Below are 27,063 nucleotides of genomic sequence, written 5' to 3' on the forward strand. Positions count from 1 at the left end.
ATACCACATTGTGTGAACAAGTTTGTTACGTCTTCGCGCAAGTAAACAAACTCAATACAAATGGAGGTTTGTCCACTAAACAAAGGTTGATTAAAGTGCATTTTACCAGGTATATGCTAGGCTGGGTCAACTTGTGACCGACAAATTCCTTGACGGGCCTGATTCTGTGACCGGGTGTAAGTTAGATAATCCAGTGGTTCTCAACCTTTTATAGTTTGAGGCCCTCTTAAATTATCCCTCAGGTCCCTCCTATCAAAAATGATTAGACTTGTGCAACTTTAAGTTATGGGTTATGTCACAAAGCAAAAAACACGCAAAAGTTTAAAAAAGAAAGTCAGTTTGACTAGTGACTAGTCGAAGTGTTCAAGTTCGGCCACTGAAAGACTATTTGTCTATAAATCGATGTCACTATATTTATTGGTGCCCTCCCCCTGGAAAACACTTCGTGACCTCTTTGGGGGTCTATGGGCCTTGGATGAGAAACGCTGGTCTAGTCCAAAAATAGTACGTCCTTGTTGCATCATCTGGTGGATATTGTTTGTGTGGCTTCTTGCTTCATTGCGTTTTGTTGAAAATATTCTTTTTTAAAATGGGATGTTGTTTACTTGAAACATGAATCCGACCTTTGGGCTCAACTGGTTCGGGGTATTTAATTTTTTGATTTTGATCAATAATCACGCATGAAAAGACAAAACACAACCTTGCAAACTTAAAAAATCGGTCACCTGGTTGAGTAAAGCCTAAACCACATTGGAAATTATTAACCACGTGAAACATATTTACATGCAAGTTATGCCATTCCGTTAAGTAAACTGGAGCAAAAGTCAGGTGACAGGAAAATCACAGTAAATGTCAGGATTCGTACACGATGATTTACAACACACAAAACCCTTACAAAACTTACAAAAAATTACATTGATTTAAAACCGAAACTTAACGTAAAAACAAACGCACAACGATATAACTTACTAAATACCAAGCGCTTGCAAAAAAAATGTCTGAACAACTTAAGAACAAAATGAAACAAAAAGTCCAGCGACAAATACACACAAAATTACCCAAATATAATACTTTCAATTTCTAAACGTTATTGATTGCATTGTTTTGGCACGAACACAAGTTGAAAGCGCAGCATAAAAACGGTAATGTTAACTCAAAATCTGGCTTTGTTTGAACTGATTAGTTGCTTCAAATCTTCAGTCAAACATTCCAGGCTATTTTGAAGGTCTTGTGAAATCCTCCTTTTCAATTTCAAAGCTTGCTCACAAAGCTCTCTGCTATTTGCTGCCCGATCGTCTATTTTACCGCACACTACTGCCCTTGCGTGGTTGTAGCAAGTCCATGAAAACACCATCGCCTCCTTAGAATTAGCAAGACTGTTCTTATATCTCAGTGCCTCTTCGAAGCTCCCCACGGCTTTGACATATTGGCCCCTGGAGGCCCAGTACTTGCCGCAGTACACAAGACATTTATTGGAGATTTTCCATTGCTTATGAGCAATTGCTTTGTCATACAGGGACTGACACTGTCGGTCTGCTTCGTCGACATTAAATTCTTTGCTCGGACCAAAGGCAACCAGCTTAGTGTTGATCTGGGTTACTTGGCGTTGATATCTCAAGTAGTCAAACTCTTGAGTACTGATTTGTTTGCAGATTCCGTGCTCATAAAAATTTGTTTCTTTAATTCTGTCTTCCATGTTGTTTTCGTGAATAAATCTTTTTATTTCCAAAACCGTGTTTTGCTTGTGGCTGCCCTGAAAAAGCTTCAGTGCTGTTAACTTTACGCGTATAGAGCCTCGGGCAGATAACAGCAAGAAAAGGGGAGCAACTTCAAATTTTTCGTACACCTTCTCTGAAATAGCAACAGCCAAAGTCGAGTAGTCTTCGCATTGTTTTGCAATTTTCTGAGTGATATTTCCATGATAACTTTTGATCAAAATGCTCATTGTGTGCAGAACCGATGCAATTCGCTCAGCGATCAAAGTTTCAAACAACTTTGTCTTTTCCATGAAAAGCGGAACATTCAGATCCCTAAACCTTCTGAGCTTGGCAGGATTAAGAGGCTGACGGCCGTTGAAAATTGCTTTCATATAATTTTTGACCTCCTCGTTTGACTTTTGCACATAGAAATCAATTTCATCTGCTCTCGGTTGCAAAACAATGGAGATGTATCTTTCAATATCGAAATCGGTTGACATCAGTATTCTTCCGGCTTCTGCACAATGATCAACAATCAGACTTGCCTTCTCGTGTATTCCATCTCTTAGGAATGATGTCACAGGATTATAGAAGATGTCTTCACCCTTCAATCTTTTAAGGATGGTGAACCAAGTGCCCATGGAAAGCTCAAGGTGCTTTTCAGCCAAGACTGGTTGGCTCATTTGTTCGCCAAAAGTTGACCCCAAAACTTCATGCAGATGTGCGTAGCAAAACTGAATCAGTTGTGTTTTTCCATCTAGACAGGATAACGTGGATAGATCATCCTTGCACTCTACTTCAATATTAAGTAGCGCTTGCAAGTGGGGTATCATGTCAATCATAAATTCGTGGTCTTTGATAAGCCTTAAATCCTTGTGCACGATCGCTGCTATACAAGTGACCATAGATCTATTTGCTCTTTGGAGAAGCTCTGTTTGTTTTTTCAGGTGCCACTTCACTGCTCCGAAAACAACAGCGTGAAACGTTACTCTTTTTTCATTTTGGTCTGTAGTTTCCTCCTTGCAAAATCCACAGTCACTAAACTTCCCTATAAATTCGTTTACCTCTGTCCCGTTAAGCATTTTGGCTCTTTGAATGTCTTCTTCGTCCAGTATAGTTTCAACATCGTGTTTTCTGATGGACTGCATCACTCTTTTAACCAGTATTTGGGGAATGTTTCCATGGTGCACCAAAGAAAGCATACATATTGCCTGCCAGTGACATTTATCTTGCTCATTTTGGCTTTCTTGGTCGTTCTGACTATTTTGTTCAGGGTTTAATTGACTTAAAATTGTTTGATATAGAAGCTTCTTTTGTCCAGATTTAGTTTTCTCATGTTGCAGAAACATATAAGGGTCTATTTCCAAAAAGCTCAAAGGCTTTTTTGCCATTTTAACTGCACACAATCCCAATGGAAATCCACTTAACTTTTTTACGATTTGTTTGGCAGCAGTTCGGTCGTTCTCTGTCCAAGTTTCATTAACTCCAAGAAAGTGAAGTCCTTCTTTGACTGTAAACCCTTCAATCTTTTCTGTGTGAAAAGCACCAGATTTTGTTTGGGTGCAGGTAGCCTTGTTGTTCGATGTGATGTAGACGTGAATCATGTTTTCACGGTCACTGATATCGCCAATGCTCCTCAAAAAATCTTCTAAGAATTTATCATCAGATGGATCTTCTATGATGATAAGAATTGGACAATTGCTCGAAGCCAAGACATCTACAAACTCCTGGCAATTTCCTTGCTTCATACTAGTTGTTGCAGACTTGATTAACCCATCAGAACTATTCAACAGATTAGATGCCACCATCAGATCAATAAGCTTAGCTAACTGCTTCTTAATGTCGTGCATCTTGTCGCTACACTCAATATGCCATTTGACGAATAACTTTTCCTGGTTGTAAGGAAAATTTTCTCCAAGCTTTAGCACGATCTCGGACTTTCCTGAACCTGCCATCCCGTAAAGGTGCAGCACTGAGACCCTCTTGTCCTGCTGAAGTTTTTTCACTTTTAAATAAACCTCAGTCTCCACAAAATGGGCTGTGGCTCGGGCGACATTTTTAATCGAGGTCGGTTTGATCTCTTCTCCTGTTAAAAAAATAAATAATTTGTGATCGCCTGTACACGATAATACAAAATTTCCCAAATATCTCAGACGGTTTAATGGCACATTTAAGTGTTGTGTAGTTATTGGTTGTCCGACTGGTTTGAATGTTTGTTGTATATTTGCTATAAATGAAAATTATGTTTTTTTACCAACAAGAACTCTTACCTGTCTTATTGCTGCTTAACCAAGTATGCTCTCCTCCTAGCACCAAATTACCAACAGATTCAGTAATGTTACAGCCGAAATTTTGTCTGGAATCCATTTAAACCATCTTTTGTTAAAACAAAAACCACTTAGGATCTGTTGACACGCCACATATATCGTTCATTGCTTTAGCAGTCTGAGTTAATTTTAACAATATTGGCAGTCAGATTTGGTGCATTATTTCCTTGACACTGTTCAAACTATTGTTAGCAGCCTTGTGTACTCACTGGTTTCAACAAAATAAAGTTTGCAAATGAAAAGAGGAACTTCCTTGCAAATCTACACCTCTTATCCTAAGACACTGAAAAAATCTACACTTCTTATGTACAATAACACTGAAATACTGTACATATAGTTCAATGGCAAGAACTCTACTCAAAATATTCAAGAACGTAACAAGAACAGAGACTTTGAACGTTTCTCTTTCTCCTGTAACTATATTTAACTAAGCAGAGTCAAAGAGTCGTAAAACAACGTGTTAGGTAATGCGATCCGAATTGTTAATAAGTGGCAAAGAGTAAACAAAACCTACAGGTGCGTTGTTTTGTATGTTAGTGTGTAAGTACAATGAGAGTTGTTCTTGTTTAACTGTTGAAATTAGAAAGTCACAAACATGCTCATTGTGCATTGTGGCGACATAATGTGCATTTTTGCATATGTTTTGAAAGAAAGCATACAGGATGTGCTCTGCAGAAGCTAATCCACACTTTGACAAGCTGTGTGCAGCACAGTTTTAAACTACAAACTTACAAACACTCCTGAGTTAAACACGTTTTAATTTATTTAGTAACCGAAAGAAAAACAAATGGGGTCGCATGCAAAAAGCAAAACCATTGAAGAACGCTTTTCAAGAATTTGAAACGGCTCTTTAAAAAAGTATGTCCGGCAAGTACAGAAACAATGATATATTTTTGCATTTCCTGCACGGAATAAATGCCAACAAATAGTCAATTTAAGTACCCTGGAAACATACAAACAAAACAGAACATATCTACACTCTACTGTGGATTTTTACATGTAACCTATACCCATCTTCTATTATTCTGCTTACCTTAATCATTATGATGTAAGGCAGGTGTTGTAATTCTCTCTCTATTCCATGGTTCTTGGAGCTTTTCGCCCCTTTAGGCCAATTAATCTGATCTGAAATACAATAAAGTGAGTTAATTTTGACTATTTTGTTCAGAACATAGTTGACTTGTTTGCACGTTTTTTAATGATTTAGTTTAGGTACGAATTCCACTTAATGGTTTCTTTAAATGTCAATCAAACAGTTTGACATTAACCATCACATGATTCTGTTAGTGTTCCAGCTGGTGTTTTTAAATCAATCCAAAGCCTACGCGGAGAAAACACGTGTTAGAGAAAGCCAAATACACGTTGGAGGTGGTTTTATTTGGCCTTATTAAATCCAGCACTTTAATTGAATAAAGAAATCAGTTAACTTTAGTTCAACCGGAATATTCATTTACCCAATGCCGGATACATACAGTTTGAATGCATTATGCAAAAACTGAATTTGCAATTAAACGGAGCGATTGACCACAATTATAAGAATAATGTCGTTGCTGGAAGGGTGCAAGAGAAGTGAATCAGTAAGGTTAGGGAATATTAAACACTTTCCGCTGACACAGGTGGGGTGCAAGTACGGGCTAAATATTTCGTAGGGGAGTTTCAGGAAAGTAAAAAGTCAATAATCATTGTTTTACTATTTCAAACGTATAAACATGTTGCCACAAAAAAAATACGTGACACCAAGTATTGATAACAATTCAAAAAACATCCGTTATATTAAAATAAAGTAGTTTCCTAACGTCAACTTCTACCAAGTGCAAAAGCAGTTTTGGCATTTGAGACAAGATCAAATCTAGACAAGCACGTCATAGTGAAGAATACCGTAGGCTTTATGTAACTAATTGACTCAAGCCATGCACAATTCTTAAGGTGTCAACGAGTAAGTCAAAACAAAACATTTGCTGTCTAGACGGCAGACTTGGACAACTAGATTTTTTTTCGGTTTTTTAAATTAGATTAGAATTAGAGCATTTCAGATTTTTCAAATTAGATTAAAATTAGAATTAGAGTATTTCAGATTTTTCAAATCAGATGAGAATTAGAATTACCATTTTCTCAAAAGCTAGAATTAGATTTGGACCATCCAACTTAAGTTTTGCACATTTTACACTATATCAGAGCTAATGTTGCCGTTATATCAAGTAGTTCTCGAGCAGCATTACTTTAAAAATTGTCCATTATTTTGATCTGAGATTTTTCGTGAGGGTCCACTTTTTTGACATGGCGGACAATTGCAATCGTATGGGCCTTCAGCGATTGACGCAGATATCTTAGTTTTTCACATCCCTGTATTTCCTGTCTTTAAACAAATACATAGCATATTGGTTTATATAATCTGTTGATGTTAGTTAGTGAACTTTAATGCAAAACTTATTTTAACCGACAGACAAACTAAATTGCTTTTATTTTAAGACCGCATTTTGCCGCAGCCCATGTGGTAGTGAATCGTACTGTTAGTCACAGTTCAAAGTGTAACTGAAAAACGTATTTCAGTGATGAGGTTTGGTCTCGTTGGTTATGTGGCTTTGTGCGTTTTTTTTTTCACGAAACAAATGCTCGTATCACATGCCTATAAAAATGTTGTTGGACGGCTTGTTTTTTACTGATAACTGCCTGATTTTCTGGGTAGTTTATATTTTCCATCACTTGATACACAATATGCGTTTTTATGAGTTTGTTATAGTACTGGGGCTTTTGGGTTTTTTTCTCTTTACCAAATTAATTAAGGTTCCCTGAGGTCTTTTTCAGCGGTCGTTGTTTGCTTCCCTTCGTTTTTAAACCCGCTCCACCCATATTGCCCGCAATCTTCTCTTTTTTCTTCTCATTACAGAGCAAGACTCCAATTTTCTCAGGTCTTATTTTTTGCTGCCATAAGTACAGCTGCTTATTTTCGTTACTCCTTTGCAACAGTTACTGTGTCCTGTGTTTTTGTACCACAATATCCGTAATGTAAATAAGTTTGTTGCATCACTGCGCTCGTAAACAAACTTAATACAATTAAATCTGGTCCACAAATAAACAAAGGTTATATTAAATGCATAGTTTCTCCTACGTATGTTGGTTTAGCTTGGTCCCAGGGATTCTGTTTCATGTCTGATTTAGTCTATACGCTTTGGTCAAGCCCATGTGTGTTTTACTGGTCAGTTACCATGCCCCACAGGTTTCTTGCTCAGAAAATACAAGTGATGGAGACAGTAGTAACAGTGCTTAAGTCATTCGTATATATTTTATTAGCTGCTTACATCATGCGCATCATCCACCACACATATATCAACAGTAAAATGAATCAGGTATTGATTAGTGCATGGGTTGGCAACCCCGTGTCAAGCGAGGTGGTTTTTCATTGCATGTCAAGTGTATTTCGAAATTATATTTCAGTACAGTTTGATACATTTAAATCTATTACATCGTTTGCTTTTTAGTTCGTTACGATTTAATGCAACATATACTTACACGAGTCCGCGTGAACTTTAAAACAGCTTGCACAAAACATCAATCACACATAGCAGGTAAATTGGCAGGCGGCGTTTCAAAGATTGCCAGGTTTAGTGTGTACAGCCTTGTTTGTCATGTGATGAGTTAAGCAAACAAACACGAGAACAAAAGTAAATCAGTCAAATAAAACTGGAGGCAAAGTACAAAGTATTTGCATGCATGTTGTACAGGTTCACAAACAAAACTGAAGCAAACATCAGGTGACAGCTTGATCGCAGTAAAACCTTTCTCTAGATCAATAACATTTGGCACAACAAAGTACTTTTGACAAAAGACAACTCATTTCGAAACGCACCGCATGCATTTGTATCAAATCAAGAACGAAACGATACAGAATAAAATACAGCATTGAATAATTAATACAAATATTTGTACATTGAGTAATAACAAGTAAAAACCTGCCAATTCGTTACCGAGAGTTTGACCTAATCATTTGATTCAAAGCTTCAAGAGATCTTTCAAGATGATTTTGAAGATCGTTTGAGATATACTCTTGCATTTTCAAAGCTTGTTCACAAAGTGCTTTGCTTTTTGCAGCACGATCCTCTATGTCACCATACACCACTGCCCTTGCGTGGTTGTAACATGCCCACGGAAACGCCATTGCAGCCTCGGCCGTACTAAGAATGCCCTCGCATTGCAAAGCCTCATCGAAATGCTTTACGGCTTTGGCGTAATCGCCTCTGGACGCCCAGTATTTGCCGCAGTACACAATGCATCTGATAGAGATTTTCCATTCCTTCCATTGCATAGCTTTGTCATACAAATCCTGGCACTGTCGGTCTGCTTCTGCGCCATCAAAGTTCTCGTTTAGGCCCAGAGCAATTAGCTTTATGTTGATTCGAGTGATCTGACGTTGGTGCCTCAAGTAGTCAAATTCTTGGGTGCTGATTTGTTTGCAGATACCGTGCTCATAAAAATGTGTTTCTTTAATTCTGTCTTCCATGTTATTTTCGTGGATAAACCTTTTGATTTCCAAAACGGTGTTTTGCTTCTGGCTGCCCTGAAAAAGTTTTAGTGCTGTCAACTTCACTCGTACAGACCCGCGAGCAGATAGAACTAAGAAGAGTGGAGCTACTTCAAATCGTGTGTAAACTTCCTCTGAAATCGCCACCGCCAAAGTCGCGTAGTCTTTGCATTTTTGTCCAATAGCTTGAGTGATATTTCCTCGATAACTTTTGATTAAAAGACTCATCGTGTGCAAGACAGATGCAATTCGCTCAGCAATCAAAGATTTAAACAACTTTTCTTTTTTCATGAAAAGGTGAACATCCATTTCTCTGAACTCTCGTAGCTTTGCAGGGTTAAGAGGCTGACTGGCCTCTAAAACTGTTTTGAGATAATTTTTAACCTCCCTGTTTGATTTTTGCCCATAGAAATCAACTTCTTTTGTCCTCGGTTGCAAAACAATGGAGATATATCTTTCAATATCAAAATCGGTCGACATAAGTATTCTTCCGGCTTCTGCACAATGATCAACAATCAGTTTTGCCTTCGTTTGTGTTCCATCTCTCAGGAAAGTTGCCACAGGACTGTAGAAAATGTCTTCACCCTTTAGTTCTTCAAGAATGGTTAACCATATTTGCACAGATGACTCGAGATGCTTCTCTGCTTCGATTACGTGGCTGGATTGCTTGCCAAGGGCTGATCCAAGAACTTCATGCAGATGGGCACAGCAGAATTGAATCAGTCGAGTATTTTCACCATGGTAGGATAAAACCGATGGATCTTCTTCTTTGCACTCCCTTACATTGTCGAGTATTGCTTGCAAATGAGGTATCATGTCAATTATGAATTCATGGTTTTTGGTAAGCCTTAAATCCTTGTGCACGATGGCTGCTATGCAAGTGACCATAGATCTCTTTGTAGTTTGTAGAAGCTCTTTTTGCTGGTGTAAGTGCCATTTCACAGCTCCAAAAACAACAGCGTGAAACGTAATTATTTCCTTATTTCGGTCTGTAGTTTCCTTTTTGCAAAAACCGTAGTCGCTGAGTTTCTCGATGAAATCATTTGCCTCTGTTTCGTTAAGAATTTGAGCTTTTTGGATGTCCTTCTCGTCCAGGATAGTTTCCACATTCTGTTTCCTGATCGACTGCATCACTCTTTCTACCAACATCTTTGGAATGTTTCCATGGTGCACCAAAGAAAGCATGCAGATTGCCTGCCAATGACATTTATCTTGATCAGTTTGGCTTTCTAATTCATTTATATTCTTGTGCTCAGGATTTAGTCGATAAAGAATTGTTAAATAGAGAAGTTTCTTGTTCCCCAGTTTCTTTTTTTCTCGTTCCAGCAGCATGTGAGGATCTGTTTCTAAGTACTCGTTGTACTGTGTGTAGGTCAATGGTTTTCTTGCCACTTTTACTGCACACAATCCCAATGGAAATCCACTAATCTTTTCAATAATTTGTTTGGCAGCACTTCGTTCTTTTTCCTCCAAAGTTTCATCCACCCCAAGAAAGTTAAGACCTTCTTGGACCGTAAACCCTTCAATTTTTTCGGTGTGAAAAACACCAGATTCTGTTTCGATGCAGGTAGCCTTGTTGTTCGATGTGACGTAGACGTGAATCTTGTTTTCATTTCCACTGATACTGCCAATGCTTTTCAGAAAATCATGTAACAAATCCTTATCATATGGATTCTCGATAATGATCAGAATTGGACAATTGCTCAAAGCTAAAACATCTGCATATTCTTGGCAGTTTCCCTGCTTCATGCTGTAAGTAGCAGATCCAATCGACGCATTAGGATGATGCAAGAAGCCCTTTGCTGCCATCGATTCCATAAGCTTTGTAAGCTGTTCCTTAATATCGTGCTTCTTGCCGCTACACTGAATGTGCCATTTGACAAACAGAGTTTCGTCGCTGTAAGGAAATTTTTCTCCAAGCTTTAGCACGATTTCGGACTTTCCTGAACCTCCCATGCCCTCAAGTTGCAGGACAGCGACCGACTTGTTTTGCTGAAGATTTTGTAATTTTAGATAAACCTCAGTTTCCACGAAATGGGCTGTGGCTCGGGCGACATTTTTAATCGAAGTCGGTTGGATGTTTATTCCTGTTTAAAAAAAAAACACTGTCACAACTAATCCATTATTACTACTATTTCGATTTTGTTTTTGGCCCAGCAAAATGTTGTCACGTTATAATTAACTTAGGTGCTTTTGGTATATTTTGTAACAAAAAAAAATTAAATTGCTTCAACAACGGATAATCTTACCTGTCATGTCGCTGCTAGCTTCACTGTTTGAAACAATCGCCACATTGCCAACTGATCCAGTAATGTTAAAGTTTGTAACATTTGCAGCGGAATCCATTTAAAAGCACTGTTGTGACAAACACCAACTATGTAAGACCTGTCGATAATTTACAAAAATCAATGCATTTAATGACCGTGGGTTTCTGCTTTCACTTCTTATGTTTTTACACCCACCAAAAACTAGCATTGAAAATCAAGCAACCAGGAGTGCAACGCAAAAACTGCAGGAGCCATGGCATAGAACCCTACTTAAATACTTCACGAGAAAAAAAGTCGTTTGCTGCAAAACAGTAAACATGATCCCCGTGTGCTCGCAGGCGGGCTCTAGATGTTTCGCAATCCTATGTTTAAATGGCAATAAAGTTTGTTTAGTCGGTACTGTCTGTTTGCCGATGCAGTGAAGTGGGTGTTAGTTGTTGTTCGTGCAAGGTTAACAGCTGAGCAATAAATTAGAATGCAAATTTAACGTATTTCGGAAACGTTGCGAAATATAAGCCTTCTTTTGAACTCCATCAGTCACGTATTCAGGTAACACAAGCAACTGGTTTTCCTTAACTATTTTAGTTACGGCATGTTCAACATTGCGTGTGCTCAGAGTGCTTTCAATGTTTCCAGTCAAAAATTTCGTACACTCAAATGCAACAAAACAATTTTATTCTCGCATATTACAGACCAGTATTTTTCAACTTACGTTTGTTTGATTTTTGAAAGTTTCATTAACAGACACATACACAACCAAAGTAGTAAGAAGGCAAGTATTTGGTTCATGTTAAAAAAAGTTGGGAACCATTGTTATAATAGACCATTGTTTTCGAACCTTTTATCCCAGCAACACACAAGCCATTTTGACCACATCCAGAGGTCCATTTAAAAGCAGATAAAAAACACAAGTTGTTTTAAGCAATTCATTTGCATCTTTTTAATATGACGGGTGAGGTTGGTTTAGAATAACAAATAAGACAAGTCAGAGATACAGCGTTGTAATGTAACTTAAGTGCGCATTTTGCCACCAAACTCCAAAACACGAGAGGCCTCTATAAAATAGAATAGTTTGTGGACACTTGCCAATCTTTTACGACACACCAGTATATGCTGCCACTTATTATTGGTTGAAAAACAAGAGAAAATGTCAGCGTGGAGAAGAAATAAAAAAAAAATTCGTCAGAAGTTTTGTGTGGGCTAGGGCAGCAAATGCAGTTTTATCAAAATTATTTTGCCGAGGCTTGCATGCAAGAGGAAAAGCCAAAGTCCTTTTAAAAGTGGTTTGAGTGTTTATGGTTCATCTATTAAGTTAGGCTTTTATTGTGATCGCTTTGTTGTCTGACGTTTGACCTAGTTTGTTTGTGAAACTCGAAACTTGGATGTAAATGATCTGTGTGGTAAATTTGTTTGTTTCTGTATTTGATTTAGGTTTTCTGTCACCAAGCTTATGAAACTCATCATATGACAAACCAGACTTAGCATACAAATCGACGATATATCCACTTTTGTTTATTACTGTGAAAAAATTAAAATTTATGCATCTAATAATAAAAACCTATATCGCCGCAAAACTGTCTTTAAGAAACTGTTACAGAGTTCGGGAAATCGATTTAGTTACGTCGCTCAAAAGAATTACCACCAAGCCTAAAAAATTCAAATAAACTAACAGTACCTTTTCATTCATCTTTTTTCACTCCAGTTATAGACAGCCAATACACTTTTCGCGATTAAAAAATAAGATTAAGCTATGTGGGCAATAAGGGCCTGTAAGAAATGCTAGTTGCTTTCCAACCGTTTATACAATGAAACCAATATAATACCAGTTTAAAATATCTCAAAGATGTTTCATCTTATACTTACGTTGCAGATCAAAAAACCCTTAGGACAGTCCTCCAAACCAAGTACATCCGTGCAACCCATTTGGTATCTACATCCTACCTAGGTTTACCAACACAACAAACGGAATATGCAAAGTTTTGTAACCCTTCGCTGGAATGGTTGAAATCATGTACAAAACGATAAGAACATTGCAAAAAGCGCTGTAGCCATAAAAACACACACATTTCTTTGATCTGCGAAAGGATGAATCGGTGACAATCTTGAAAGCGGACAAAGGAAATTGCACAGTGGTTATGGATAGGAAGCAATATGAACACAAGGCACAAGCACTTTTGGACGACAGCTCGGTATACCTACGATTGACAAAAAATCCACTCAAGGGCATAGAAAGAGAATTAAACAAGTTCATTTGGAAACTACGCACGGAAAACTGTCTAACCGACCAAGAATACCGACACCTCAGAAGCACTGACGGACTGCTTCCAAAGTTTTACGGTTTGCCAAAGATTCATAAGGATAATATCCCTTTGCGACCCATTGTTTCTTTCGTAAACTCACCCACGTATAATTTATCAAAGTTTCTCGCCGCCATAATCTCGCCTATCGTGGGTCGTTCCGGTTACACAATTAAAAACTCTTTGGGCTTTTTAGACACTATTTCGAATTTTAATATAAAACCAAGCGAATGCCAAGTTTCGTTTGATGTTGTCAGTTTGTTTACGTCCATACCTACCGATTTGGCACTCTCGATCACTCTGGACAAACTCAAACACGACACTACGCTACACGAACGCACCGGGCTAGATCTTTCTCACATACAGACGGCTTTACAGATTTGCCTTAACGCAACAGTTTTTACTTACAGAGACACAATATACAAACAAATCTTTGGTACACCCATGGGCTCTCCTATTTCAGCAATTCTTGCTAATCTCACTATGGAACACATAGAGCAGAAGGCACTTGCAACATTCCACACACCACCACGTCTATGGCTTCGATACGTTGATGACACATACGTCATTATCGACAGAAACATGGTCCACACATTTCACACACACCCGAACACCATATCACCTACAATAGCTTTCACCATGGAAACCGAACAACACGATACCATTGCGTTTTTAGATGTGGCTGTTACCAGGCAGCCAGATCAAAAGCTCAGCACTGGCATATACAAGAAGCCCACGAACACTGACCGCTACCTACACTATACTTCTCACCATCCACGGCACCAAAAACTTACAGTCGCCAAAACGCTTTACAACAGAGCCACAACTCACATCAAGGATACGGTTCTTCACAAACACGAATGAAAAAATATTGCACGCGTGTTAAAGAATAACGGTTTCCCGCAAAACTTACACTACTTGACCCATAAAACAACCACCTCACAAAACAGACAGTTCAAATCATTCACATGCTTACCGTATGTCCAGGGTGTGTCGGAGCGCCTAAAACGAATCCTGAATGATGCTGGGGTAAAAGTGGCAATGAAACCTTTCAAAACTATTGGGCAATTACTACCAAAACCAAAAGATGCCACTATACCACAATCCTGTATGAATCCTTTTGAGCATGTGCACAAATATTTATTAGGTCGCCACAACACACTATGAGCGTATTCGTGATTTTCCAAATTCAACAAAAAAACAAAACAAGAACAACTTTTTTTCACGGGGTTCGAACCCAGGACACAGCCGGAGAAGAATCCCCAACAGGTTTTTTTAGGTCTGTACATGGGTCAGGCGCGACAGACAAATCGGCCAAGTTCTTACACACTGCGATACAGTACAGCGCCACCTATTAGGTCATGGAAGGGTTTTGTTTACTCTTTGCCACTTATTAACAACTCGGATCGCATTACCTAACTTGTTGTTTTACGACTCTTTGCCTCTGCTTTGTTAAATTTAGGCTCAGGAGAAAGGAAACGTTTCCTGTTTCTGTGCTTGTTGTCTTCCATTGAGTTGAGTCCTTGTCGTTAAACTGCAGTTCTTCGGTGTTTTTCCCCTCTTAGTATGAGAGGTGTAGAAGATAAGAATAAGAGGTATAAGAGGTTGCAAGGTAGTTCCTCTATGCGTTTGTAGACTTTGTCGAAACCAGTGCGTACACAAGGCTGTTCGCAATAGTTTATGCAAGGTCTCCAAACACAAGCAGCCGAAGCAGATGCTGACTGCCACTATTGTTGAAATTGACATAGACTTCTCAACTTTATTTTTGCAGAGGCTTTGCACGTTTTTAAGTGATTTGAGTGTTTACGGTCCATTTATTGTGATCGCTATTGTCTGACATTTGCTCCAGTGTGTTTATTAAACTCGAAACTTGGATGTAAACGAACTGCTTTGTAAATTTGTTTGTTTCTGTATTTGATTTGGGCTTTCTGTCATCAAGCTCATCATATGACAAACCAGGCTTAGTAAAAACCTATATCGTTGCTAAACTGTCTTTAAGGTTGGTCCAAAACGTTACATTTTTGCAAACAACTGTTACTGTAGAGTTAGGAAGTCGATTTAGTTAGGTCGATTCAAAAAATTACTACCAAGGCTACAAAGAATTCAAATAAACTAACAGTACTTTTTCATTCACTTTCTTTTACTCAAGTGATAACCAGCCCATAATCTTTTCGCGAGTAACAAAAAGAACAGGATATGCATGCAATATAGATGTGCAAATAATGGTAGGTGCTTTCCAGTGCCGTTTATACAATGAAACCAATACAGTGCCCGTTTTAAATACCAAGAATATGTTTCATTTTATACTTGCAAGGTTGTGGATACTTTATTCCACCTACTAACAACTCGGATCGCATTACCTAACTTGTTGTTTTACGACTCTTTGACTCTGCTTTGTTAAATATAGTTACAGGAGAAACTTTCATCTGTATGTGCTTGATATGCCATTGAGTCGAGTTCCTGCCATTAAACTAGAGTTTTTCAGTATTGTTTTACTCTTAGTATAAGAGGGATAGAAGATAAGAATAAGAGGTTGCAAGGTAGTTCCTCTTTTCATTTGTAGACTTTGTTGAAACAAGTGCGTACACAAGGCTGCCCGCAGTAGTTTATACAGGGTCAACAAACACAGCCAAAATAAATGCTGACTGCAACTGTTGTTGGAATTTACGTAAACTGCTAAAACAATAAACGATTTGTGTCGCTTGTCAACAGGTCCTAAGTGGTTGTTGCTGTTAGTAACATGATTTAAATGGATTCCAGACAAAACTTCACTTTTAACATTGCTGGACCGGTTGGCAATTTGGTGACCGGAGGAGAGCATACTTGGTCAAGCAGCAGTAAGACCGGTAAGTGATTTTTTGCTGATAAAAAATGCAACTTTCATTTATAACAAATATACATCAAACATTCAGTCCAGTCGTACAATCAATGACCACACGAGACTCAAATTTGCCATTAAAGAGTTTCAGATTTGTTGTATGTATTATCGTTTACAGGCGATCACAAATGATTTATTTTTCTAACAGGAAACGAAATCAAACTAACCTCGATTAAAAATGTCGCTCGAGCCACAGCTCATTTCGTGGAGACTGAGGTTTATGTGAAAGTGAAAAAACGTCAGCAGGACAAGAGGGTCTCAGTGCTGCACCTTTACGGGATGGCAGGTTCAGGAAAGTCCGAGATCGTGCTAAAGCTTGGAGAAAATTTTCCTTACAACCGGGAAAAGTTATTCGTCAAATGGCATATTGAGTGTAGCGACAAGATGCACGACATTAAGAAGCAGTTAGCTAAGCTTATTGATTTGATGGTGGCATCTAACTTGTTGAATAGTTCTGATGGGTTAATCAAGTCTGCAACAACGAGTATGAAGCAAGGAAACTGCCAAGAGTTTGTAGATGTTTTGGCTTCGATCAATTGTCCTATTCTTATCATCATTGAAGATCCATCTGATGATAAATTCTTAGAAGATTTTCTGAGGAGCATCGATGATATAAGTGGCAGTGAAAACATGATTCACGTCTACATTACATCGAAAAACAAGGCTACCTGCATCCAAACAAAATCTGGTGCTTTCCACACTGAAAAGATTGAAGGGTTTACAGTGAACGAAGGACTTCACTTTCTTGGAGTTGATGAAACTTGGACAGAGAACGACCGAAGTGCTGCCAAACAAATTGTAGAAAAATTAAGTGGATTTCCATTGGGATTGTGTGCAGTTAAAATGGCAAAAAAGCCACTGAGCTTTTTAAAAATAGATCCTTATATGCTGCTGCAACAAGAGAAAACTAAATCCGGACAAAAGAAGCTTCTATATCAAACAATTTTAAGTCAACTAAACCCTGAACAAAATAATCAGAACGACAAAGAAGGACAAAATGAGCAAGATAAATGTCACTGGCAGGCAATATGCATGCTTTCTTTGGTGCACCATGGAAACATCCCAAAGATCCTGGTTGAAAGAGTGATGCAGTCCATCAGAAAACAGGATGTGGAAACTATACTGGACGAAGAAGATATTCAAAAAGCCAAAATGATCAACGAGACAGAAGCAAACGAATTCATAGGGAAGTTTAGTGACTGTGGATTTTGCAAGGAGGAAAATACAAATCAAAATGAGAAAAGAGTAACGTTTCACGCTGTTGTTTTCGGAGCAGTAAAATGGCACTTACACCAGCAAAAAGAGCTTCTCCAAACTACAACGAGATCTATGGTCACTTGTATAGCTGCCATCGTACACAAGGATTTAAGGCTTACCAAAAACCACAAATTCATGATTGATATGATACCTCATTTGAAAGCACTACTCGATACTGAAGCAGTGTCCAAAAAAGGAGGTATACATATCGTTCAATTTTGCTATGCCCATCTCCATGAAGTTTTGGGATCAGCTCTTGGAAAACAAACCAGTCAAGCAATCGAAGCAGAGAAGCATCTTGAGCTTTCCTTGCGCACTTGGTTCAAAATTATGAAAAGATTGAAGGGAGATGATATCCTTTACAATCCTGTGACAACTTTCCTAAGAGATGGAATACAAGAGAAGGCGAAATTGATTGTTGAACATTGCGCAGAAGCTGGAAGGATACTGATGTCTACCGATTTTGATATTGAAAGATACATCTCCATTGTTTTGCAACCTAGAGCAGATGAAGTTGGTTTTTATGGGCAGAAATCGAACGAGGAGGTCAAAAGCTACCTCAAAGCAATTTTAGAGGCCATTCAGCCTCTTAATCCTGCCAAGCTCAGAAAGTTTAGGGATCTGAATGTTCCGCTTTTCATGGAAAAGACAAAGTTGTTTGAAACTTTGATCGCTGAGCGCATTGCATCTGTCTTGCACACCATGAGTCTACTGATCAAAAGTTATCGTGGAAATATCACTCCAACTATTGGTCAAAAATCAAAAGACTACGCGACTTTGGCGGTGGCGATTTCAGAGGAAGTTTACACACGGTTCAAAGTAGCTCCACTTTTCTTAGTTCTATCTGCTCGTGGCTCTGTACGAGTGAAGTTAACGGCACTAAAACTGATTCCGAGCAGCCAGAAACGAGAGGTGGTTTTGGAAATAAAAAGGTTTATCGAGGAAAATCAGATGGAAGACAGAATCCAGCAAATGTCTTTCTATGAGCATGGAATTTGCAAACAAATCAGCACCCAAGAGTTTGACTACTTGAGGCATCAACGTGAGTTGACCCGTATCAACACAAAACTGATTGCTCTTGGCCCAAACGAGGACTTCAATCTCGCAGAAGCAGACCGACAGTGCCGGTCTTTGTACGAGAAAGCTATTCGTCGAAAGCAGTGGAAAATCTCCATCAGATGCATCGTGTACTGCGGCAAGTACTGGGCCTCTCGGGGTGAGTTTGCCAAAGCTGCAGAGCACTTCGAAGTGGCATTGGAATGCAAGGGTATCCATAGTACAGCTGAGGCTGCAATGGCGTTTCCGTGGGCGTGTTACAACCACGCAAGGGCAGTACTGTGTCACAAAATAACGGATCGTGCAACAAAAAGCAAAGCTCTTTGCGAACAAGCTTTGAAAATGCAAGAGTATATTTCAAACGATCTTCAAAAACATCTTGAAGATTCGCTTGAGGACTTAAATCAAATGATTAGTCCAACCAAACCCACTGTTTGAGTGATAAAATTTGTAATCTCGTTAGCTTGCAGATGACCTGTGCAAAAACAATTTGTGTTTCAAGCAATGACCGTAGCCAGTATTTTGCCTTAAGCCAGTGAAATTAATATTGTTTGTTTAAAGTCATAGTGTGCGTTCAGCCGTTTCGTTTAAGTGCATAGATCATAGTATATTGTGTGTTTTTTAGAGATGATGGTACTTCGTTTTGTCGTGATTTGTGCGTTTAAACTCTTTGTTTTACGTATACTGCGATCGGTAAAGTGCATGGTACTTTCTCCTGCTTTGTTTGTGTATCTACCTAACTTGCTGTTAATGATTTGCCATTTGTTTGCGGTTTAGCTGTCATAATCTGCTTATGTGCTCGACCACTCAAACTTGCAACAACCAGCAAACAGACTGAAGAAATATATTACTGTCGCATTTTTCTTTATTTTTGTATGTTAATGTTCGTATGGATGTGTTCAGCTACAAAAGTTTTGCAATCGCTTGAAAACTTTCATGTCATGTCACGCAAGTTGATGTGAACATTAATTTGAGCGTAACCATTCCTAAAGGCTGGTTAAAGAAACAAAGGCAAAACGAATCCAAATAATATCACAGTATTCTTTTTCTTCATTTTTTTTCCATTTAACTTAACTGTGCCGAATCCCGAGGTTTCTTAAAGTAACATGTTTCATCGTTTTTAAAATACTATTTACGCATGACGACAGTCACGCTGTGTATATAGGGCTGTCCGATCAATGATTGACAAGGCCTTTTGGATAGTAAAAACACCTAAATACCTTTCAATTGCTTACAGACATGTTTTGTGTTGTGCTTGTGCTACGTCGCTTGTCTTTCTTCGGCAATTAATTTAACTGGCATTTCCGCAAACAAGCGCTTGCGCAAAAATACAACTTTGCGCTTGAATCTTGAAAAACGTTAACAGTATTTTGTTATTATTGCCGCGTCTAATAAAAGGTTCGGAATTTTAGTGGAGCTAAAGATAAAGAGTAATGGTTTGGGCAGTGGTCACAAAGAAGTGATCAGGTTAATGATATGCCAGCATGTGGACAGATTCAACGTTACAACCAAAACACAACAACTAGGTGCATGGCTATGGGATTGCTTAAAGTGACATAAACATAGTCGGCTTGGAGTTAGCCACTGAGACCAAAATGGCTAGTTGCGTATGCCAGGTTGTAACAATCCGGATAGAAACAGGTCATGGCTTCAACTCGCTATGCCTTATTGCACAGTTTAACCGGTTTACTTGCAGCCAAACAATTTCCATTGAGGTCTTTGATTTAAAACAAAGATAACATTAGTCATTTGTGGCGGAAACAACCTAATCTAATAATTTCAGTTCCGTGTTTATATTTTCTTCAAACTACACTACAGCTTCTAAACTGCCTCCTTTAAAACTTTCTTAACAAACATAATCTGATGTAACGAAACAGCGACTTAATTTTACTACAAGCCCTATAAAGTAGGCTACGCTGGCGCAAGTGAATCAGATAACATAACTGTACTAGACTTTGATATAACTGTACTAGACAGTCAAAGAAGTTTTACAATAGTAGTAGTAATGGCCACGTTATTGTTTCACAGACTTCAAACCAATGGCTTGCGTATACGCTAGAAAAGTCGGTGTGTTGTAACAACACGCCAATTTTGAAGCCGTATACAACACACGACACACCAAGCCGTGTTGTTAGGTGGTGTGTTGTTTGGAGGTGTGTTGTTCAACGACACGCCTGCCGTGTTGTTTGAAGCTGCAGTTTTGCGACACACCTGGTGTGTTGTTTGAACACACTCTTACAACACGCGTGTTGCGTGTTGTTTAGAGCTATAAAGCATGACACACCAAATACCGTTTTGTATTTTATTGTAAACAGTACCGTAAACCAACGAAATAGCGCATTTATCGAAGAAACAGAACATAACGTTTAACAGAACAAACGAAACAAAGTTATGGCATGAATGTAACGGTGGGGGAAAAACACAGGTAAAAAATACACACAAAACAAAAGTTCAACTGCATGTCAGATGCTATATAATTGTAATGTACTCAACAAGGCATATGTCATATGCATAGTCATGGCATGTTCAATATCACTACAATAAAAATAACAAGTATTACAATAAAAAATCGAAACCAAAAGAAAACCTGTTCATTTCATTTTTATTGACAACAACACTTGGATAACCAGGTGATGTTGCAAACTGGTCCTGTAAAGTAAATAACCAGTTATTAAACAAGGTTTTACTGCCAGTTAATGTGATTTTAATAGTTAAGGTTACCATGAAATCAAAGTTTGTTGGAGTTACTAATGGATCTAATCAAAATACCTGTGTTTCAAAGATGACAACATTTCTTTTTTTGTAGCAATTTCCTTTCACAAACGAGCAGCAGCATATGATTATCAGTTACGTTTACCATCTGCAAAACAGTATACACCATATATATTCAAAATATGCTGGAGAAAGAGGCCGATTACTTAAAAGGCAATTAAACTCACACCAAATGTCCCTTAAGATTTCTGGTAGCAAGTGATATTGAGTGTCCCTTAATGTTGATTGTCTAAAAACAAGTAATGTATATAAAGCAATGTATAAGTAATGTATCCATCAACAAGAGTTCTTGTATATGATAATACACTATGATAATATGCTATTGCATAATGAAAAAAAGATGTATTTTCTCAAATGTAACTACCTCATACATGTTTACTTGTTTGCAACGCAGCCATAAAGATTTGGTTTAATGCCTACCACATGCTGCCTTTGTAACAGAATTAATTCCATCAAAGAATTCCCTTGGTTGTTCAATAATCCATGTTATGCACAGTAAGGCCAGATGCATCATTAGGTTTTGTACAGGACTCTGCAACAAATTATACACTTGAAATACGTAATCATTAAGCAGACAGTTCTGTTATAAAGGAATTGATATTGTGGAAAGTTAAATTCTTTACCACTTTCAAGCACTTACCAACAGAACTGTAATAATTTGGCAAAAAATGCAAATAGAGGTCACTTGAATGCATGTTTTGTATGTGTTCTACTTGATAGAGATACCAAGTTGTTAAGAAAACCACTTCACTCAGTCATTTGGTAACAGGCTAGCCTAATACAAAAAACAAGCCATTACAACATGCACAAACATATGTTTTATACATGCACAAATTACAAATGTATGTAAAATTGTAAATATACCAACCTTTCATGAGATTTGCACCACCATCCTGTTCACATTGTCCAAAAGTCTTGAATACATTAAAACTTGTCAATTAATACTCAATTAACTCCTATTAGCCTTGATATTAAGTCTCTTAACAATTTACTTACTTTAAGTCAATCAAGTAAAAAAAGAACTTTGCAGCCGTTTCGTCAACAGGGGTTGTAACCAAAAATTGCCACTTGCCACTTGCCACCGGTTCAGTGGCAATTGCCACCGGTTCAGTGGCAATTGCCACCGATTCAGTGGCAAGTGTTTCGGTTGTCACCGGTTTCGGTGGCAAGTCGGTTTGGTTTTGGTGACAAGTGCAAAGTAAATCAATTGATACAAATTGTTCCCGATCGTTGACAAGCTATTAAGTCGCAAGTTGCTGTGGAGTGTGGTGTCTTTACCAGGAGCACATGAGATATGGCTTGAAGGAGATATTCTAAGAAGTGGTGTACACAAATGGCATTATTTTATTGGGTATAACGCTAAATTTTTTGGATATAGTTATCATAATTTGTGTGTACTGTGATATGTAAACTTTAAGATCAAACTTATTTTTTATGTTTTTTTGCAATTTTGCTCCTTGTAAACATTATTATTTTTCTTTGTCAATGTGGCTTTTGCAGTATGGATTATAATAAATAAATACAAAATACTTGAATACATTTCGTGAACATTTAGGCAAATTCCTAGGTCAGTGGTTCTTAACCTTTCATGCACTGTACCCCCACCCCCACTTTTGGGCCTCATGGGACCCATAAGTGGTAACCCAGTAAGACTCGTGCCCCCCTAGCAAAAATGTATTTGACAAACTTAACTAAATTAAAAAGACCATAAACCACAAAATAGTCGATTAAATTAGGTTATTTAATCATTTGCAACATATAATTAATTATAAGCTTTAAAATAGAAAAGGGCTCACTGACTTTTAGTGGGTGGTTACAGCAAGCGTACACCCATGACTGCCCTAAATACAGCTCCTGGGCCCTGGTTGGAATCCCCTGTCCTAGGCAGATGCACTACAAGCATAAATAAATCATTAATCTTGTTTATTGATGAACTTGCATGAACAAAGAAAATGGGTGCAAATAGGGCATTTATACTTTTGCTGTTGCTCAAGGAGGTGAACAAAATCGTAAGCACATCTAACAAAACAGCAGTAAGAAAAAACATTATGGTTAACGTCTGTGTCACCTTACTGCAAAAACATAATTAAGAGGAAATATAAAGTCCATCTAGTAATTGTCAAATAACATATCATAATGCAGTAACAAACAAAAAGCTTGACAATGCACATAGGCTTGTGTGTGTGCCAGAGGAGGAGAGTGCTTGCTCGACACTTAACTACAAATTTATTACCTATAAACATTTTTCATTAAAGTATCACATGCTAACACATGATGAGTTGGTAATAGATCACAGAACAACTAAACATCCACGTAAGAAAATATGCTTGGGCGATCGCCAAAAGGACCATTAAAATCCAACATGGAAAGAGTAGTGATGGCACAATAGCTAACCATTCAAGTGTAATGAATAAATGTTGGATAGGGTAAAATTCCATAATAATTCACAAAACTATTATCAATCAATACAATATGCTAAAACAATGAAATATATGTAATGCTTGCATTCCATGGACCAGGTTATGTTCAGTTGCAGGTCAACAATATTGTGATGCAAATCAAATGTCCTTAAATCTTATACTAAAATATGCTTCGTAGAGAATCACACATCAATTCTGAAATGATAAATAGAGCCAGCAATTATACAACAGATACAGAGCAATGTAAGTTTCCTTTGTACTAGAACAAAATTTAAGTCTAAGCAAGATAAAAGTCAAAAATTGTCACTAATTAATTGTTGCTTTTACTCTGAGTCTGATTTAGAATGCAACATCATGGTTTCAATTGACAGCCATGGCGAGTAGACACCACGGCTTTAAGTAGCTGCCATGGCCAGTGGGCATCATGGCTTTAAGTAGCAACCTTGGCCAGAAACATATATGGCGAGAATAAGTTCTGCATCAAGTATTTAAATACCAGGTACAGCAACCTTGATATAAATGTCATAAAAGAACAGCTTATTGTGCATCAACATAGGGCAAAACGGTCCTTGCAACCAAGCAACTGCTAAGGGATTCCTTCACACCCACCACAAGGGATTGTGTGCTAATCAGAGGCAGAGCCAACTTTTTCAGCATGGGGTTATCTTTTCAACATGGCCTAACGATTAAAGTGTCTTAACTCTAAAAAGACAACTCTCCACTTCGTTGATGGGTATCAAGACAACTACATGTGATAAATATGTAATTAGTCCCAAACAAAAAGTTGGAATTGACAGTGTTCACAGTACTTGACTCCCTATAACATTAGCAATTGGAAAAAAAGTAACATAACATGTTTGGCATAGCTTGCTAAAAAAATTACATTTCACCAACTTACATGTTGCTGTCTCAATGAACATAATCGTCTGAGTGTTTGTCTATTTCCACTTTTGCATGTATTTTCATGCTCCTGTGAGACTTTATGTCAGAGAGTTTTTGTATGGTTAAAATCAAATGTTTATGAGATTACTTTTCCATGTTTGAAAGCAAGGTTAAGTCCTTTTACAGATTGAATTAATCTCATTTTCTTAATCTCATTTTCAACTGTCAGCTAAGTCAGGCTCACAATTGTTATGAATTAAGTAGAAATTTCAGCCATTGAAATTTGTAGACTTGTTGTTTTCAACGATTTCAATCTGACCAATTCACAATGGCGGGATTATTCCATGAACACATGCAAATTCGTTGCAAACTAACGACGATGTTAAGTTCAGTAAAAAGGTGTTCGTTTAACTGTTCGTTCGGTAATAAGCGAACTTTTCATTCAGTGGCTACCGAACCTTCAGTGGCAACCAAACCTTCAGTGGCAACCGAACCTTCAGTGGCAAGTCTCATCCGATCGGAACGTTCAGTGGCAAGTCTCATCCGATCTGAACGTTCAGTGGCAAGTCTCTTTGAGTTTGAACACGTCCAGTCATAGAAACCAAATACATTTGACAGACGCAATCATCTACATTATATATACTCATCAAAAAAATTAGCATGCAGAATTTTTCTTTTTCACCTCACCAAAACTCAATCTGAGAGTTTTATTCGCATTATAATCGTCCACGAATGGATATTTGCTTGTCTCGGCATCGAGGTTTACATCTCTTGCCGTTGAGACATTTAACACATTTACTTGCCCCTTGCCAACCAGACTTGTCTACAAAACTTGCCACTTGCCAACAATACTTGCCACTTGCCAACAACGCTTGCCACTTGCCAACAACGCTTGCCACTTGCCAACAAGACTTGCCACTTGCCAACACCGCTTGCCACTTGCCACAAAAATTTCTTGCTTGCCACCGGATTGAGTGGCAACCGTGGCAAGTGGCAAGTGGCAATTTTTGGTTACGACCCTCACTCCGTTTCGTGCGTTCCCGCCGTTACGGTTGAGTGATTTCAAAGTCAAAAGGAAAGAAGGAAAGCAACAAAACAACACTACGGCGTGTTGTTCTGTGTTTCTGGACTTGAAACGGATCATCTTGACCTTGAATCGACACACCTGGCGTGTTGTTCGTCCTGTGCGGCGTGTCGTTAAGCGAATACACATCGATTATCGCGGTAACAACACACCTGCCGTGTTCTTGGAACACACCGTTAGTGTGGTTGAAACACACCGGCGTGTTGAAACAACACACTGTTTTTTGTAGTGAATAAGGGCCAAAGGTTGCGCATCAATGTTATAACAGACTTGATTATGCCTCGGTTTTTAAGGACCAAAACGTGAACACAACAACGACAAATTCGCTTTGACAAGAGACAACATTGCACGCAGTAATAACAGAACCTAAAATTTCCCATTAGGGTAAGCAATTCGGCTGATAAGGACATATCAGGCCATTTTTCTGTTGAGGGTTTTGTTCAGTTGATGTACAGATACGGACATACGAGCGAAAACAAAAATCTCTCTACGTCATTTAGAAGTTTCGCTGGGAAGCAAGTTTTGCGTGAAAGCCAAGAAACTTTGTCCTGAGTGACGGTCATAATTATTCAGTACTTCTAACGATTCTTACATGTTGGTGAAAATATAAACGGACAATACGCTACGCTGTACAGTGTATATAGATAAATAAGCAAATCTGTCCATGTCATATCGGTTTCCGTTCGCATACACACGAAGTTTTCTACATCAGCCATTTTCAAAATGCATTTTAAATTTATCTGGTGCATTGTAACATTGTGTACAGCAGGGGTGTCAAACACGCGGCCCGCGGGCGGCATACGGCCCTTCAAGATTTTTTGTGCGGCCCACGAAGTAACTTTTAGAAGTTACATATTTGACTCAGGCGGAATACCCTGTCAGACCAGTGAGCTTACATGATACAATCATTCTCTATTTGTGCTATATGCAAGTTTTAATAAGATGAACAAAATAGCCCATGTTTGGAATCAGTAATTGTGATTGCTGCGTCATTGTATGCCATTGTTTTCACAAAAAGCAATAAAGCACAGTTGGTTCTTCCACACTATTACACTGCATATTTGTTTGGTATCTATCGCAATGTTGTTTTTAAATGTAGTTAATGGCATTAATGAACATTTTACTTTTTAATCATGCATTTTTATTGTTGTCATGTTACACTGTAACAAGTGTTTCGATAGTGCACCCCTCGACTTACTTAAAACTTAGTTTTTGGCCCTCAAAGTTGTTTGAGTTTAACACCCCTGGTGTACAGCGCAGAAAATTGTAACGCCCAGAGGTGGGCGCTACTCTCCAGGTTGGCGAGTCCTGTCCTTAGCTGTTTTGATAGATTCTACGTTTTATTACGCAATGAGCTTTTATGCTCTCGTAGGGGCGTAAACATAGATTTTCTAAACCCGAGGTAGGCTAACCACAAACCTAATTCAAATAACTATTTCAACTTCAGATGAAAAGAGTTTGGGAACTACTGACCGACGCACACCTATAGCTTCACCCTTTGCTTATCGGAAGCTTGGTCTATAGTCGGTCTTCCCCAACAGGGCAACATTCGTATCTAAAAAAGATTGAAAAGTGTTAATTCAGGAGTGTTTGTGAATGCGGTCCGC

At 38.3% G+C, this 27,063-nt stretch overlaps 4 protein-coding genes, 1 long non-coding RNA gene and 1 pseudogene across 6 annotated transcripts in view; 2 read left to right on the forward strand and 4 right to left on the reverse strand.

The window, feature by feature from the left end:
- Positions 1-5,132, reverse strand: part of LOC145214216 (solute carrier family 22 member 4-like) — a 34,499-nt gene extending 29,367 nt beyond the window's left edge. Inside the window, exon 1 of the mRNA XM_080082706.1 lies at positions 5,058-5,132. The gene's annotated coding sequence lies outside the window, so the exon portion shown is untranslated. The remainder of the gene's footprint in view (positions 1-5,057) is intronic.
- On the reverse strand, positions 632-4,112 carry LOC145215425 (uncharacterized). Its single transcript, XM_080084126.1, has 2 exons — positions 3,968-4,112; positions 632-3,783 (listed from the first exon to the last, which is right to left on the reverse strand). Exons 1-2 carry the CDS (start codon positions 4,062-4,064, stop codon positions 1,154-1,156), a joined length of 2,727 nt encoding a protein of 908 aa, XP_079940252.1. The 5' UTR covers positions 4,065-4,112; the 3' UTR covers positions 632-1,153.
- A 2,147-nt stretch (positions 5,133-7,279) lies between the features above and the next one.
- On the reverse strand, positions 7,280-10,947 carry LOC145215092 (uncharacterized). The gene is made up of 2 exons (XM_080083742.1): positions 10,793-10,947; positions 7,280-10,630 (listed from the first exon to the last, which is right to left on the reverse strand). Exons 1-2 carry the CDS (start codon positions 10,887-10,889, stop codon positions 7,986-7,988), a joined length of 2,742 nt encoding a protein of 913 aa, XP_079939868.1. The 5' UTR covers positions 10,890-10,947; the 3' UTR covers positions 7,280-7,985.
- A 1,739-nt stretch (positions 10,948-12,686) lies between these two features.
- LOC145213273 (uncharacterized) lies at positions 12,687-14,274 on the forward strand (annotated as a pseudogene).
- Positions 14,275-15,825: 1,551 nt separating this feature from the next.
- On the forward strand, positions 15,826-19,714 carry LOC145215239 (uncharacterized). Its single transcript, XM_080083919.1, has 2 exons — positions 15,826-15,953; positions 16,134-19,714. Exons 1-2 carry the CDS (start codon positions 15,857-15,859, stop codon positions 18,734-18,736), a joined length of 2,700 nt encoding a protein of 899 aa, XP_079940045.1. The 5' UTR covers positions 15,826-15,856; the 3' UTR covers positions 18,737-19,714.
- Positions 19,715-20,586: 872 nt separating this feature from the next.
- LOC145214512 (uncharacterized) lies at positions 20,587-25,401 on the reverse strand. Of its 2 annotated transcripts, XR_013857058.1 has the most exons (8): positions 24,389-25,401; positions 22,067-23,685; positions 21,939-21,984; positions 21,711-21,845; positions 21,491-21,602; positions 21,238-21,299; positions 21,068-21,158; positions 20,587-20,947 (listed from the first exon to the last, which is right to left on the reverse strand). It is a non-coding gene; the product is annotated as an uncharacterized LOC145214512 (long non-coding RNA). The 2 variants fall into 2 exon arrangements; XR_013857059.1 differs by lacking the exon at positions 21,711-21,845.
- Between the last annotated feature and the right edge of the window lie 1,662 nt (positions 25,402-27,063).

This window comes from Phallusia mammillata, chromosome 2, assembly GCF_965637545.1.
Source record: "Phallusia mammillata chromosome 2, kaPhaMamm4.hap1.1, whole genome shotgun sequence".
Lineage (NCBI taxonomy): Eukaryota > Metazoa > Chordata > Ascidiacea > Phlebobranchia > Ascidiidae > Phallusia > Phallusia mammillata.